The sequence below is a fragment of the Salvelinus alpinus genome, chromosome 17 (genome assembly GCF_045679555.1).
Source record: "Salvelinus alpinus chromosome 17, SLU_Salpinus.1, whole genome shotgun sequence".
Classification (NCBI taxonomy): Eukaryota; Metazoa; Chordata; class Actinopteri; order Salmoniformes; family Salmonidae; genus Salvelinus; species Salvelinus alpinus.
The window spans coordinates 20,797,055-20,813,492 of NC_092102.1; the positions used below are offsets into that span (position 1 = coordinate 20,797,055).

At 42.8% G+C, this 16,438-nt stretch overlaps 1 protein-coding gene across 3 annotated transcripts in view; it reads right to left on the minus strand.

Moving 5' to 3' along the window:
• Positions 1–14,868, minus strand: part of LOC139542470 (prickle-like protein 2) — a 49,076-nt gene extending 34,208 nt beyond the window's left edge. Inside the window, exons 1-3 of one of the 3 annotated variants that reach the window (XM_071347923.1) lie at positions 14,589–14,868; positions 14,387–14,451; positions 47–126 (exon numbers count right to left, since the gene is read on the minus strand). In XM_071347923.1, the coding sequence (XP_071204024.1) occupies positions 47–126; positions 14,387–14,428 (122 nt within the window). In that variant the 5' untranslated portion in view covers positions 14,429–14,451; positions 14,589–14,868. Of the gene's footprint in view, positions 1–46; positions 127–14,386 lie in introns of all 3 variants that reach the window. The other 2 variants (XM_071347924.1, XM_071347922.1) reach the window with 2 other exon arrangements.
• Between the last annotated feature and the right edge of the window lie 1,570 nt (positions 14,869–16,438).

Sequence of the window (16,438 nt, forward strand, 5' to 3'; positions counted from 1 at the left end):
GAGGAGGGAGTATTTAGAGTATGTGACGGGAGTATGAGAGGCCTACCTCCAGCCATGCATGTGAAAGCCTGGACACTGGTCTCCACATCTCATACATGGTTGTCCCTGGTCTGGGTTTTCCTCCTCCTGAAACCACAACATGACATTAGATACCAAGTACGATAACACCATTCATGCATCACAAACAATGACGATAAAATGATGAACAAATACAGCATTTATTTATTTCACTTGACAGTGAGTGAATGGGAGGAGAAACGGTCACACAAGTAAAGTTGTCATTCCACTTTAAATCAAAAGGCAGTACGGACGGACTTAGAGAGGTCTATCTCTACTGTCATTTGCTGCATAGTATTTGAGAGGAGTGATCTTTCTCAATAGATTATTCTCCAGGAAGCAAAGTAAATTCACTGAGATCCAGGGAAATGCATGGAAAAATCCTTTACACCCTCAATTTGCACAATTGCAGTTTGATTGCATAATATATGATGATTGCTTGTTCGGACAAGACTTTACGATCACACAGGACTCATTCTCTCACTAATCTACATCATAAAATGTATAGTACTGCAAAGCATTGTGATTGACAGAGAAGTAGGATTGCATTGGTTCAAATACACATCAGTGTACTTTATGCGAGAGTGGTTGCTCATATTCCATGTGTGTGATGTCATCTGTGAGTATATGCGTGTAAATAATGTGTAAAATGGTCTATGTTAATAGGGTAGGGTTGTGTATGTTTATGTGTACACACATTATGTTGTGACTGTATTCCTATCACGGGTTGGAACAGGTTCAGGGTACTGAGCCGACAAATAAGGACATTTGTCGAGGAACAGAATCAGAACGAAAGTGATCTACACTGTTCTGGAACAGAATAGTTATTTTAAAAAGTATGGGAACCGGTTAATAACATTATTTTACATTCAGGGCATTTTTCCCCAGTCCCACAAAAACACAACAAATCGCCTATGCAAAGTCTGTCACTCAGAAACTTATTCCAGTGTCTGCCTGTCAGCTGAAAATCTTTTCAAGTGTGTGTGTGTAGGCAACCTGCCCCTCCGAAGCATAGTCTAGTAGCCTACTGACGTTACAAGCGTGATTCAGAAATTAGTGAGAGATTTTTAATGAGAGAAAAATGGATTAACCTTTTCAGTGCTAGTTAAGGATACTATAGTTTTCACATTTGGATTAACTAGAAAAAAGCTAAGACGTTTTATTTTAATTCTGGTGCCGCTCTGCACACACAAGCTTGTTAGCTAGCTAGCTGGTCCAACGTTAAGCCAACTCTCTGAAGTTCAAAGACATTCAAAGTTCCTTTAAGGAAGCTGCTCCTCCATAGGTATAATTCTGTGGGCCTAATTTAATGACGAGCTAAATGTCGATATCAGAGGCTTAAAAAGGAACCATCGAAACCGTCATTTTTGGGGGGTTCTAAACAGTTCAGAACTTTATTTCTCTGTCTGGAACAGTAGAACGAAACAAAAAAAGAATGGTTCTGTTCAGAACTTAATGATTGGGAAATAATTTTGTTTCCAGCCCCTGATTCATATGCATGTGAAAGGTCTGTGTGTATGCTTGCACAGACGGCTTGTCCATTACCCAGCTTTGTGTGTGTGGAGCGGGTGGGTGAGCGGATTACGTGCCGAGTGCTCGCTGCTATGTGGCAAGGGGTTAGAGGAACGGGCTAAGCTCTTGTCAAGTCCAGAAGAAACAGCCCAGTAACTGGGTCCAACCCCCGTACTACAGCTCCTGTTGGGAGTGGGACTCTAGCCACACACGATCACAAGTCATTTGGCAAATTCAGAAGTTCTCAAAGCACATTCAACAAACCATAAACAGATGACCTACATGAAAAAGCTAAATATTGACTTGTGGATTAGTATTGGTGTGTGTGTGTCTCTATTCAGTTAAGTAGTCTTTGAGAGAGTGTGTGACTACTGCTCTTCCGTGGAGTCTCTTTTTAAAGAGGAAGGAAACAGATGAGAGGAAGGAAACAGATGAGAGGAAGTGTGCCACCTTTTGCTTTCCCTCTCCATGTAGTCACTGTCTCCACTTTGCTCTAGCGCTGTCATCCTGCCTCCCTTCTCCCACTTTCTAAACCGACCCTCCTCTCAATAATTGGCTCTTTCCTTACATTCGATGTTGATATACAGTATAGGATAAAAAGTTGCTTCACACCATGAAAATGTCAGTCCTCTTGTTTTATTATGCAAAGCATAATTAACCAGCCCTTCCAAACAATAGGAAGGGAAGGATGGGATGGTTAGCAAAACAATATTTCTCAGATAAGTGAGAGAGACGGAGAGTCACTGCCACGAGACAAAAACACAGGATGTTGCCAAAAAAATAGACTCCCTTGAACAATCTTAAAAACTGTACAGACACACGCATGCAGGCTACTTATCCGTCTCTCACAGACATACACATGCCAATAAAGCAAATCCATTTGGGAAAGCACCTGTGTGCAACTTTATCTTGATCTGTTGTTTAACATCTCAGTACATAGGGTGAATGAAACGTTAATATTCATGTCAAGCCAGTTATACCATTTGAGATAGGCCTTTTATGGCTTGTGTACTGAAGGTTATTATGATGGGGCTGCAGTCAGTGTCAACAGAGATGCAGTAGACCAATATTTTGGATGTCGTTGAACAGAGAAAACACCTCTGCATTTTGCTCTAGTCATCACTGTATAAATGTGCCTGTTCGTTAACGGAGTCCAGATGTTGATATGTTTGCAGGTCGTTGAGAAAGAGTTTAACGGCTCAACCCGATGCACTTCAACATCAATCTACCAATGGCGCCATCACACACCCCTTAGCTCAAAACGCCCAATCTATGAACAGCATCAACAGGTTAGGAAAGAACACGCTATGGAAAATAACATTGAATGGTTCCACATAGTTGTATTGCAACTGTTGTGGGATTGAATAGCTACACAGAGACACGTACGTGCACGCTCAGACATGTATGTATTGTAAGATATCTACATTAAATCAGTAGGATGTATAAACAATCCCCAACTCTAGTCACACAAACCAAACGGTCCGGAGTACTGAGGAAGTAAGTCTTCTTCAAACGTTCCCCTCCAAGTTGACATCCATTAAGAATACAAACACACATATATATTTTTTTTTGTACGTCATACCGTGTCCTGAACACACATGCTTACGCAATCTTTCACAGTCAGAGAGCAGACTCTTTTGTCTCTGGGGAATGCGATCCATGGTAACACGTGTGCTAAAAACAAACATTTTGTGAAGCCACATTGCCCTCTGTCATGCCTACTGATCCCTGACTTGTGTAACTCTCCAGCAGAGCACGGGACTCCCTGGGAAAGCCCAGCAAAGTGTGCAATAAATACAGAGAGAAAGATGGGAGGAGTAGCACAATCATGTTGTATTGACAAATGGAGGATTAGAGTCCTGGGGAGAGAAGTTAGAGGGCCTGCAAACCATGCAGTGCATTTGGGATTGTGGGTAGAGCAAATAACAGAGGAACTACAAAAAAGCTTGCGGAGGAGCATTAGTATTTGCAATAAAGATACATAAAATATTACCTAACAATTGTTAGGCCAGTAAAGTACTGTTCGGTTCAGTACACGTGTGGTTGAATCAGCATACTCAGCAGTGAAATCAAATAAAATTGTATTTGTCACATACACATGGTTAGCAGATGTTAATGCGAGTGTAGCGAAATGCTTGTGCTTCTAGTTCCGACAATGCAGTAATAACCAACGAGTAATCTAACCTAACAATTCCACAACTACTACCTTATACACACAAGTGTAAAGGGATAAAGAATATGTACATAAAGATATATGAATGAGTGATGGTACAGAACGGCATAGGCAAAATGCAGTAGATGGTATCGAGTACAGTATATACAGTGGGGCAAAAAAAGATTAAAAAGATGAGGCCTGTAATTTTCATAATAGGTACACTTCAACTATGACAGACAAAATGAGAGAAAAAAAATCCAGAAAATCACATTGTAGGATTTTTAATGAATTTATTTGCAAGTTATGGTGGAAAATAAGTATTTGGTCACCTACAAACAAGCAAGATTTCTGGCTCTCACAGACCTGTAACTTCTTCTTTAAGAGGCTCCTCTGTCCTCCACTCGTTACCTGTATTAATGGCACCTGTTTGAACTTGTTATCAGTATAAAAGACAACTGTCCACAACCTCAAACAGTCACACTCCAAACTCCACTATGGCCAAGACCAAAGAGCTGTCAAAGGACACCAGAAACAAAATTGTAGACCTGTACCAGGCTGGGAAGACTGAATCTGCAATAGGTAAGCAGCTTGGTTTGAAGAAATCAACTGTGGGAGCAATTATTAGGAAATGGAAGACATACAAGACCACTGATAATCTCCCTCGATCTGGGGCTCCACGCAAGATCTCACCCCGTGGGGTCAAAATGATCACAAGAACGGTGAGCAAAAATCCCAGATCCACACGGGGGGACCTAGTGAATGACCTGCAGAGAGCTGGGACCAAAGTAACAAAGCCTACCATCAGTAAAACACTACGCCGCCAGGGACTCAAATCCTGCAGTGCCAGACGTGTCCCCCTGCTTAAGCCAGTACATGTCCAGGCCCGTCTGAAGTTTGCTAGAGAGCATTTGGATGATCCAGAAGAAGATTGGGAGAATGTCATACGGTCAGATGAAACCAAAATATAACTTTTTGGTAAAAACTCAACTCGTCGTGTTTGAAGGACAAAGAATGCTGAGTTGCATCCAAAGAACACCATACCTACTGTGAAGCATGGGGGTGGAAACATCATGCTTTGGGGCTGTTTTTCTGCAAAGGGACCAGGACGACTGATCCGTGTAAAGGAAAGAATGAATGGGGCCATGTATCGTGAGATTTTGAGTGAAAACCTCCTTCCATCAGCAAGGGCATTGAAGATGAAACATGGCTGGGTCTTTCAGCATGACAATGATCCCAAACACACCGCCCGGGCAACGAAGGAGTGGCTTCGTAAGAAGCATTTCAAGGTCCTGGAGTGGCCTAGCCAGTCTCCAGATCTCAACCCCATAGAAAATCTTTGGAGGGAGTTGAAAGTGCGTGTTGCCCAGCAACAACCCCAAAACATCACTGCTCTAGAGGAGATCTGCATGGAGGAATGGGCCAAAATACCAGCAACAGTGTGTGAAAACCTTGTGAAGACTTACAGAAAACGTTTGACCTCTGAGCTAAACGACTGAGCTGCACCACTGAGCTAAACGACTACCGCCCCGTAGCACTCACTTCCGTCATCATGAAGTGCTTTGAGAGACTAGTCAAGGACCATATCACCTCCACCCTACCGGACACCCTAGACCCACTCCAATTTGCTTACCGACCCAATAGGTCCACAGACGACGCAATCGCAACCACACTGCACACTGCCCTAACCCATCTGGACAAGAGGAATACCCATGTGAGAATGCTGTTCATCGATTACAGCTCAGCATTTAACACCATAGTACCCTCCAAACTCGTCATCAAGCTCGAGACCCTGGGTCTCGACCCCGCCCTGTGCAACTGGGTCCTGGACTTCCTGACGGGCCGCCCCCAGGTGGTGAGGGTAGGTAACAACATCTCCACCCCGCTGATCCTCAACACTGGGGCCCCACAAGGGTGCGTTCTGAGCCCTCTCCTGTACTCCCTGTTCACCCACGACTGCGTGGCCATGCACGCCTCCAACTCAATCATCAAGTTTGCGGATGACACTACAGTGGTAGGCTTGATTACCAACAACGACGAGACGGCCTACAGGGAGGAGGTGAGGGCCCTCGGAGTGTGGTGTCAGGAAAATAACCTCACACTCAACGTCAACAAAACAAAGGAGATGATTGTGGACTTCAGGAAACAGCAGAGGGAGCACCCCCCTATCCACATCGACGGGTCAGTAGTGGAGAAGGTGGAAAGTTAAGTTCCTCGGTGTACACATCACGGACAAACTGAATTGGTCCACCCACACAGACAGCGTTGTGAAGAAGGCGCAGCAGCGCCTCTTCAACCTCAGGAGGCTGAAGAAATTCGGCTTGTCACATAAAGCACTCACAAACTTCTACAGATGCACAATCAAGAGCATCCTGTCGGGCTGTATCACCGCCTGGTACGGCAACTGCTCCGCCCACAACCGTAAGGCTCTCCAGAGGGTAGTGAGGTCTGCAGAACGCATCACCAGGGGCAAACTACCTGCCCTCCAGGACACCTACACCACCCGATGTCACAGGAAGGCCATAAAGATCATCAAGGACATCAACCACCCAAGCCACTGCCTGTTCACCCCGCTATCATCCAGAAGGCGAGGTCAGTACAGGTGCATCAAAGCAGGGACCGAGAGACTGAAAAACAGCTTCTATCTCAAGGCCATCAGACTGTTAAACAGCCACCACTAACATTTAGCGGCCGCTGCCAACATACTGACTCAACTCCAGCCACTTTAAAAATGGGAATTGATGGAAATTATGTAAAAATGTACCACTAGCCACTTTAAACAATGCCACTTAATATAATGTTTACATACCCTACATTACCCATCTCATATGTATATACTGTACTCTATATCATCTACTGCATCTTGCCATCTTTATGTAATACATGTATCACTAGCCACTTTAAACTATGCCACTTTATGTTTACATACCCTACAGTACTCATCTCATATGTATATACCGTACTCTATACCATCTACTGCATCTGCCATGCCGTTCTGTACCACCACTCATTCATATATCTTTTTGTACATATTCTTTATCCCTTTACACTTGTGTGTGTGTGTAAGGTAGTAGTTGTGGAATTGTTAGGTTAGATTACTTGTTGGTTATTACTGCATTGTCGGAACTAGAAGCACAAGCATTTCGCTACACTCGCATTAACATCTGCTAACCATGTGTATGTGACTAATAAAATTTGATTTGATTTGATTTGATTTCTGTCATTGCCAACAAAGGGCATATAACAAAGTATTGAGATAAACTTTTGTTATTGACCAAATACTTATTTTCCACCATAATTTGCAAATAAATTCATTAAAAATCCTACAATGTGATTTTCTGGATTTTTTGTCTCATTTTGTCTGTCATAGTTGAAGTATACCTATGATGAAAATTACAGGCCTCTCATCTTTCTAAGTGGGAGAACTTACACAATTGGTGGCTGACTAAATACTTTTTTGCCCCACTGTACATATGAGATGAGTAATGTAGGGTATGTAAACAAAGTGGCATAGTTTAAAGTGGCTAGTGATACATGTATTACATAAAGATGGCAAGATGCAGTAGATGATAGAGTACAGTATATACATACATTATATTAAGTGGCATTATTTAAAGTGGCTAGTGATACATTTTTGATCAATTTCCATTATTAATCAATTTCCATTATTAAAGTGAGCTGGAGTTGAGTCAGTATGTTGGCAGCAGCCACTCGATGTTAGTGGTGGCTGTTTAACAGTCTGATGGCCTTGAGAGAGAAGCTGTTTTTCAGTCTCTCGGTCCCTGCTTTGATGCACCTGTACTGACCTCGCCTTCTGGATGATAGCGGGGTGAACAGGCAGGGACTCGGGTGGTTGTTGTCCTTGATGATCTTTTTGGCCTTCCTGTGACATCGGGTGGTGTAGGTGTCCTGGAGGGCAGGTAGTTTGCCCTTGCCCCCGGTGATGCGTGCAGACCTCACTACCCTCTGGAGAGCCTTACGGTTGTGGGCGGAGCAGTTGCCGTACCAGGCGGTGATACAGCCCGACAGGATGCTCTCGATTGTGCATCTGTAGAAGTTTGTGAGTGCTTTTGGTGACAAGCCAAATTTCTTCAGCCTCCTGAGGTTGAAGAGGCGCTGCTGCGCCTTCTTCACAACGCTGTCTGTGTGGGTGGACCAATTCAGTTTGTCCGTGATGTGTACGCCGAGCAACTTAAAACTTACTACCCTCTCCACCACTGTACCGTCAATGTGGATAGGGGGCTGCTCCCTCTGCTGTTTCCTGAAGTCCACAATCATCTCCTTTGTTTTGTTGACGTTGAGTGTGAGGTTATTTTCCTGACACCACACTCCGAGGGCCCTCACCTCCTCCCTGTAGGCAGTCTCGTCGTTGTTGGTAATCAAGCCTACCACTGTAGTGTCGTCCGCAAACTTGATGATTGAGTTGGAGGCGTGCATGGCCACGTAGTCGTGGGTGAACAGGGAGTACAGGAGAGGGCTCAGAACGCACCCTTGTGGGGCCCCAGTGTTGAGGATCAGCGGGGTGGAGATGTTGTTACCTACCCTCACCACCTGGGGGCGGCCCATCAGGAAGTCCAGTACCCAGTTGCACAGGGCGGGGTCGAGACCCAGAGTCTCGTGCTTGATGACGAGTTTGGAGGGTACTATGGTGTTAAATGCTGAGCTGTAGTCGATGAACAGCATTCTCACATAGGTATTCCTCTGTGCAGTGTGGTTGCGATTGCATCGTCTGTGGACCTATTGGGACGGTAAGCAAATTGGAGTGGGTCTAAGGTGTCAGGTAGGGTGGAGGTGATATGGTCCTTGACTAGTCTCTCAAAGCACTTCATGATGACGGAAGAGTGCTACGGGGCGGTAGTCGTTTAGCTCAGTTACCTTAGCTTTCTTGGGAACAGGAACAATGGTGGCCCTCTTGAAGCATGTGGGAACAGCAGACTGGGATAAGGATTGATTGAATATGTCCGTAAACACACATATTGTAGATAATAGCACACTGCTCTCCGACTTTACAATCAATTTAAAACATTTATGGGAGTTGATCAATGCTAGAAGGCAGATGATGATCGTTATGTAGGCATTACATTCATGTACTTCATAACAGTGAATAAATGTGAAACACAAGGTCAAACTTCATCCCCGTCATAAAGCTGATCCAGTCTGCTCACGGAGAAAAAGCTGGCATTAAAACGGTCCCATCTGTAAACTGATCCAGAAAGAAATGCATCAATACCCGCCAAGCTGGTTCTAATTAACACTATCGTGTTCACAGAGAGAGAGGGGATGTTAGCTCCATATCATTACCATGACAAATAAAGTTTGTAATGGAAAACTTCAGATCCATCATACAACTTTTGTTCCTTTAGGATGATTTTTCATTGAATGAAGACAAGAGCAGCGAGTCGAAATTCATCATGTGCAAGACAACATGGGAAGGAGATGATCAAGTGTCAAGAAGACACTCTCAGACAGTGTAACATAAGTCAAGGTAATGTGGGTTTCATGTGTTTCCTTCACATCTCTCAGCAAGAGAAAATATACATCACGTTTCTGTCCCTGCAGTGGGTTAGCCTACTTTGCTATCTGAAGTAGGGGATGTGATGGGTGGGGACTGCAGAGGTAGGAAGTGAGTTTATAAACTATATGTGCGGAGTAAATAGAACATTTGAATTGACAATAGGTTTGTTTGTAGTATCACACAAGAAAAAAACTCTTATTCTCTCCATTAAAAGCAAATTTGAACAGTTTCTCACAGCAGGAAAATAAATTCTGCAGCAACAGGAAATTTTGATTATTATGAATGGACATTTTTGTAGGCGTTGATACATTTTTCATTAGAGAAAATCAAGTCTGATATTTTAAAGTGGAAATTACAAACTTTAGAAGCCTTTTTAAACCTAGAATACGCTACAAGGTTGCATTTCATCCTGCACAGGAAGATTATCTGCGACAACAGTGATCAAATTAAGATTGCACATCTGTATAGGAGAGCGTACACATGAACGCTCGCCAACACACATACATAGACCATACTTTAGTTACTGCTTTTGACCTTGATAATCCGCTTTATCCAACAAGCTTTTTTTAAATTACAAGGCGGGGGTGAGATATTGTGCGTTTGTTCTCAGGCTCATGCGTGTTATGGCCAGGTGGACACAGCAGTCAGCTAGATTGAGGCTGCAGAAAGTTAGCTGTTAGACCCTTTACCTAAAAGCTGACCAATGCCATCATAGTCATACAATGGTAATGTTAAGTAACACTTTGTTGCTCTTATACCCATGTTATAACAATTTACATAGTAACGTTGTTGCAATGCATAGAATAACAGATGCTGGAATGGAGACAGCAGGATGTGTTCAGTGTTTGAAGAGTTAAACATTAACTCAGGGGAGTGGTCAGAGGTCACAGGCCTGTGCAGCCTAACTCACTGAGACATGTTAGTTACACTACACACTGGGCTGGACTCAATACATCAAACACACAGCCTGCAGGGAAAGCTTCACTAACCACAACACACATAGGCCTATCTTGCTCTTCTCTCTGGAATGTCAGGAACACATCCCCGTTCCCTACAATAGGCTATCGCACTGTATTAGGCTTGAGTTGTATACCATATATCATATACCGGGGTATTTGGAAATAGCTATGGGATGGTTTTTCAATACTGTCGAAACTATTTATTTGAAGTTTGTTTAATACATTTGAATATCTGCAGTCAACTTGTGCAATACGTTAGGAGATAAAGAAGATTACATTCTTCATTTCACCTGTCTCATTATTTTTTATTTTGAAGCTTACTTGTAGTCCCCAGACACATAGTGTTTGTTTACAAGCACAAGAGACCGGAGCTTTGTGAGTCACTGACTATTGTGCAGCACGCACCAGGTGATCTAGTTACAGTATTTTATTTTGCAAGCTTGATATCTTATAACCATACTGAACAAAAATATAAATATAAATGCAACATGAAACAATTTCCTTGATTTTACTGAGTTATAATTCATATGAGGAAATCAGTCAATTGAAATGAATAAATGAGGCCCTAATCTATGGATTTCACATGACTGGGAATACAGATATGCATCTGTTAGTCATAGATAGCTTAAACAAAAATGAGCCTCACAATGGGCCTAAGGATCTCGTCAATGTATTTTTGTGCATTCAAACATTCAAATTGCCATTGATAAAATGCAATTGTGTTTGTTGTCGGTACCATACCATTACCGCACCATGGAGCACTCTGTTCACAACATTGACATCAACAAATCGTTCGCCCACACAACGCCATACACGTGGTCTGCGATTGTAAGGCCGGTTGGACGTACTGCCAAATTCTCTGAAACAACTTTGAATTGCACGCTTCCTCAAAACTTGAAACATCTGTGGCATTGTGTTGTGTGACAAAACTGCACATGTTAGAGTGGGCTTTCATTGTCCCCAGCACAAGGTTCACCTGTGTAATGATCATGCTGTTTAATCAGCTTCTTGATATACCATAGGTAGATGGATTATCTTGGCAAAGAAAAATGTGCACTAACAGGGACGTAAACAAATTTGTGCACAGAATTTGAGAAAAAATAAGCTTTCTGCATATGGAACATTTCTGGGATATTTTATTTCAGCTCATGAAACATGGGGCCAACACTTTACATGTTGCAATCATATTTTTGTTCAGTGTACTAAGTGAACTTTCTAAAATGTGCTAAATGCTCTGCAGTTGTGCATTTGGTAGGCTAATTTAGTAGCAAGTTATCTAGCTAAGTGGTTAGCTTCTTGCAAAATCAAGATTCTCTTGGTAACAGCAGAGAATCCCCTCCTGGATCAATAGCCTTGCAGTCCAATATTTGTTTTGTGTGTGCAGCAAGCTGAGTAGCATTTTTGAGTTACTTGTATAACTTTATGAGCTGGGATGTCTGTTATGGTTTGGCGGTATCCAGATTTTCATATCATCATACCATCCTTCTCTCATCCTCGGATTTACAGTATAACGGTCTTCATACACAAGGAGGCACTAAAAAAGCCAATTGGGTGTCTATTACCAGAATGCAAATAAATTCACTAACTAACAGAGAATTTCAATAGAGGCTGCTAGCTAACGAGCGCACAAATTGCAAAGACAGGAAATCCATCTCATAAAGTTACAGAAGTATAGGTAGTATTTTTGGTGAGCTTTGACATTTACAAGCGAATGTGAACGAGATACATTGTGCAAATGAACAAAGTTTTGACGCATGCTTGTCTGAAGGAAGAACAGTACTGGCTCTGGAGCAGTACGTGAACACACTGTGTCTGTGTGGAGTCCCTAGGGCAACAGGCCTGCCTTCTGAGAAAAGGAGGGAGGAAAAGGGGGGGGGGAGCAGGTCGGCCGAGAACGGAGAGGAGGAAAAAGAATCTATGCAAGGATATCAAAAAAGCGCTTTGACTTCTCAAACACAGCAGAAAGTAAACTATATGATGCCCAGTCTCCTTATTACATTTAGCCACTTACTTAGCTGACTAGCAAGGTAAACCAAATACACAGCTGGACTCACCAGCTCCCACTTTCTCCCATTGTGTTATTTACAAAAAAACATGTGACTGGCTCAACTGTTCTGGGGAACTATGGTAGGCCCTAAGCTTCATAATGTAAAATAATATGACAGGTGAAATGAAGAACGCAATCTGCTTTATCTCCTAGCGTATTGCATAAGTTGACTGCAGGTATTAACTAGCCACACATATTCAAATGTATTGAAAAACTTAAAATAAATAGTTTTGACTGTATTGAAAAACCATCCCTTGGATTTTGCCAAATACCCCAGTAAGCCTAATGTCTGTCCTGCAATAGTTTATGTCTGAAACTGTATCAAATGTTTTCAACAGGTAGCTTGGCGGGTAGGAGCGTTGGGTCAGTAACCGAAAGGTTGCTGGGTTGAATCACCGAGCTGACAAGGTAAAAATCTGCCGTTCTGCCCCTGAGCAAGGCAGTTAACCCACTGTTCCCCGGGCACCGATGATGTGGATGTCGATTAAGGCAGCCCCCCGCAGTAGACACATTTCAGTTGAATGCATTCAGTTGTACAACTGACTAGGTATCCCGCTTTCCATTCAATGCCCTTGTTAGCATTCGCTACGGGATTGTGCATGTACTTGTTAGCATTGCTAACCTTCGTATTACAGAGGCTCAGTGGGGTTTGAAAATAACCCCCCTTGTGTTCAGTGCCAGTATTACCGAATATCTCGGGATGAACAAGGTCGGTATGACAATCTATATACTGCCTAAGCCTATACTGTATGTCAACTGCATACAGACGTTTGTTTGCTTTTGCGATACACTCAATTCCCTCTACTGTACTATACAGCAGGTGTAGTATTTCATTATGTTGTCAATAGGGATTTTCATAAGAGAACTACAGGGATAAAATGTTCAGGCAATAATGCTTGTATTGCTTCCAGAAAGTTGATCCTCTCTTTGACTATGAGAGGCGAACACCAACCAAACTCACTTGGCTTACTGTGTTGTGTCTTGACTTCAAGTCACCCTTTCAAGTAATTCATGCCAAAACTGAAGAGGCATAATGTTGCAGCTATTGCATGTCTCAACTACCTGCATGTTTAGCTTGCGATAGGAGGATTGCATCAGGCTATTAAAATGATGCTGACTAAAAGCTTTATTTACATGTTTTAAGCTCCTGCAGAGGAAAGGAGACGCATGCTCCCCTGCATGTGCCTCATGGCAATATTAACTGCCTTTAAAAATAAATATATTTATATGTCTGATATAATGTCCAAATAACACTTCCACAGAAGTTATTATACAACAGATACTGTAGTTACAGAGTAGTCATGAATGCAGACCATAGTGTGGATCAGTTGTGTGTGATGAGTTTCACAAGCCAACCTTCCAAAATAATTACAGTGAGATTCACTTTTAAAGACATTGGAAATGCGCCAAGTCTGATAGGAGCCAGATGTCGCGTATATCAACAGCTACACTAGTCCTCCTTGACTGCATGGTTCAACTAAAACATGTCCTCCCTGGCACCATCCACACGTGTAAACTCAAATGCTTTGGCATGTAAATGTTCTTAAATAAATAAAGACTACATTGTCTTTGTGAAATAAGTGTCCGTACACATACATACATACATACATACATACATACATACATACATACATACATACATACATACATACATACATACATACATACACGAGTGTCACAGAGCTCCCGCAAGTGTGTGGCCTGGGTTCAGTGAGGGGTGGGCTATACTCCGAAGTTGTCTAACCCTAACCTGTGCAGGTAAATGCCATTGACGAAGTGACCTTACGCCCCTCCCACGCAACCACGATTCAACTCGAGTCATAAAACAAAGAATGGAATTTCTGTAAACTAAATCAAGGGAAGCAAAGCAACTTGTCAAATTATAACATGCAAAGAGCATAGACAGGCCTATAATCAAGCCGATAACAAACAGTAAAACAAATGCATAGGCTATTTTGTTCGGACAACATTGATTAGCCTAACGTTATATATTTACTTGCAACCTACTCGATAAACTGTATGAACGCTATTCATTGTCAATAAAAGGTATTCTAAATGATGCAAGTACTTTCCAGATAACAAGATACCCTGGACTCTAAAAAAACAATGTCATAACATACTGTAGTTCTGGCGGATCTACTTACCGAACGATTCGACCGTCGCTTTTTAGATCCGCGCGTGAACATGTCGATGGTTCAAGAAAAAGCGGCTTGGTTGTTTCCAAATAGTCAGAGAGTTTTTTTTTAAAATAGGTTGATAGATACATGAGGCATCTGAATTCACAGGACAAAGTAAAAATATGTTCCAATAAATCGTGTCCTACATACAGTACGAACTTGTACAAACCTCCTCTTCTTGAAGTTTTACGCACAGTCGATTTGCTGGAGTTGTCTGAAAATCACTGACGCATACGTAAGCACCCTACACCTAGATGACTGCACCGGTTTTCAATGTCTATTGACCGCACTCATTGAGTGGAAGCCCACTGCGCTGTACGATAGTTTTACCTACGCTACACACGTCCTCCTGTCGCTCTTGTCCCGGGCCCAGACGGTGCGCTCCTCAAAGGTTCATCATTTCCCATTTGTTACCATGTTCTTCTTCATGTGGTTTCCTGGCAGACTAGAGGCTGTGTTGCCTATTGCTGCCTTTTACAGGTCGGAGTGCGGATTGCACATATTGGTCACCGCAATTAAATGCCATCCCACTACTTTGGCCATAAATAATCCAACACCAGGCAGTCGGCCTGGGAGGATGGAACCCCTTCTCTCATTAAAATCGTTCATTACCAAGTATTTCTCTGCTGCTGCAACTACCACATATATCTTCTGTGATTTCCACTCCATCAGTGCAGTGCAGTTGATCACTCACTGGGGTGCTCCGAGTCAACTCACTCACCCTTAGGCTTTCCTCTACTCTCTTCATTGCCTCAGCATAGGAAACAGTTGGCCCCACTTGAACTCTGGCAATCTCAACCTGTCTCTCTCTCACAGGACACCTCGGATCCCCAGCTGCATGGGCACCCCCAAAGTTGACACAGTGCTTTCTCTATCCCAACTGTACACTCCCTCTGACTGTGCCCTCCTGCACATTCTCATATAGTGGGATCTCCCTTCTCCCTGCTGTAACATGTCAGAATCCTTGGCAACTAAAGCACCGAAGCGTGTTTGGAAAATAGGCCCTCACAGAATAGCAAATACAAGGTAACCTGACCTTATCAGGTAGAACCTGTGTCAAAGCTCAACAAGACAGACAGGGTATTCTCAGTCTCGCCATTGCCACTGGGTCTATGTTTCACCAAATGGCAGGTGTTATAAACTCTAGAAATATTCCTTTCCATTTGATCCACCTCTACCGCACTGATCACACCTTTTAGCGGTGCCCTGCTCCGGAGAGCAAAGCACACCACAGGTTGAGCCCCCAGCCGCGTCACTAGAAGCGGCCACTTCCTCTGAGAGGCGAATACACACAAAAAAACAATTCCACTTCTCGAAACTGTCATAGATGTAACCATTACAAGTTTGTCCTTTACCCATTTTGACACAACATATGGATTGGCCAAAAAGCAGGAATTCACTGTTTCCAAAAATCTCACTCCTAACAAAATCATCTCTGGTAGGATTCTCAGGGCAAACATTGGAAGACTCTACCACACCTATTGCCACAGGTAAGCCCTCTACATCCTGGACTGGGTTAACTTCAGAGCCCTAACCATTGCCGACTGACTCCATTTCGTGATCATCAAGGTTCTCAAGAGAGCATGAAGACCTATAAGTAAGATTACTTGGTTTGTAATCAGGAGACTTAGGTATGTACTCCTCGAACAAAGATGTATGCACAGGAGAAGCTAAGAATCTCGGATCTTAGCAGCGCCATTCTTACGCTTTCGCGTCCTCGCAACCTAATCGATTGTTACCAAATGTGCCACACAGAAAACAATCGGACTTCCTAGGAGTCAACATTTTAAAGGTGAAGTGAACCACAGGGCAAGGTAATCTGCAATGCTGTGGAATGTCAATGAGACAATTATGTCACCTTTAAAAGGATATCCTGCTATTATCCATATGTCTAGACTACTAGTACATTCATTTCCATGGTTGATTTTACTATAGGGTTGTATTGACTTATTTTTCATCTCCACATTCTGCCTGGGCCCAGTTTCCCAAAAGGCTTTGTTAATGATAGGAGCACTAAAC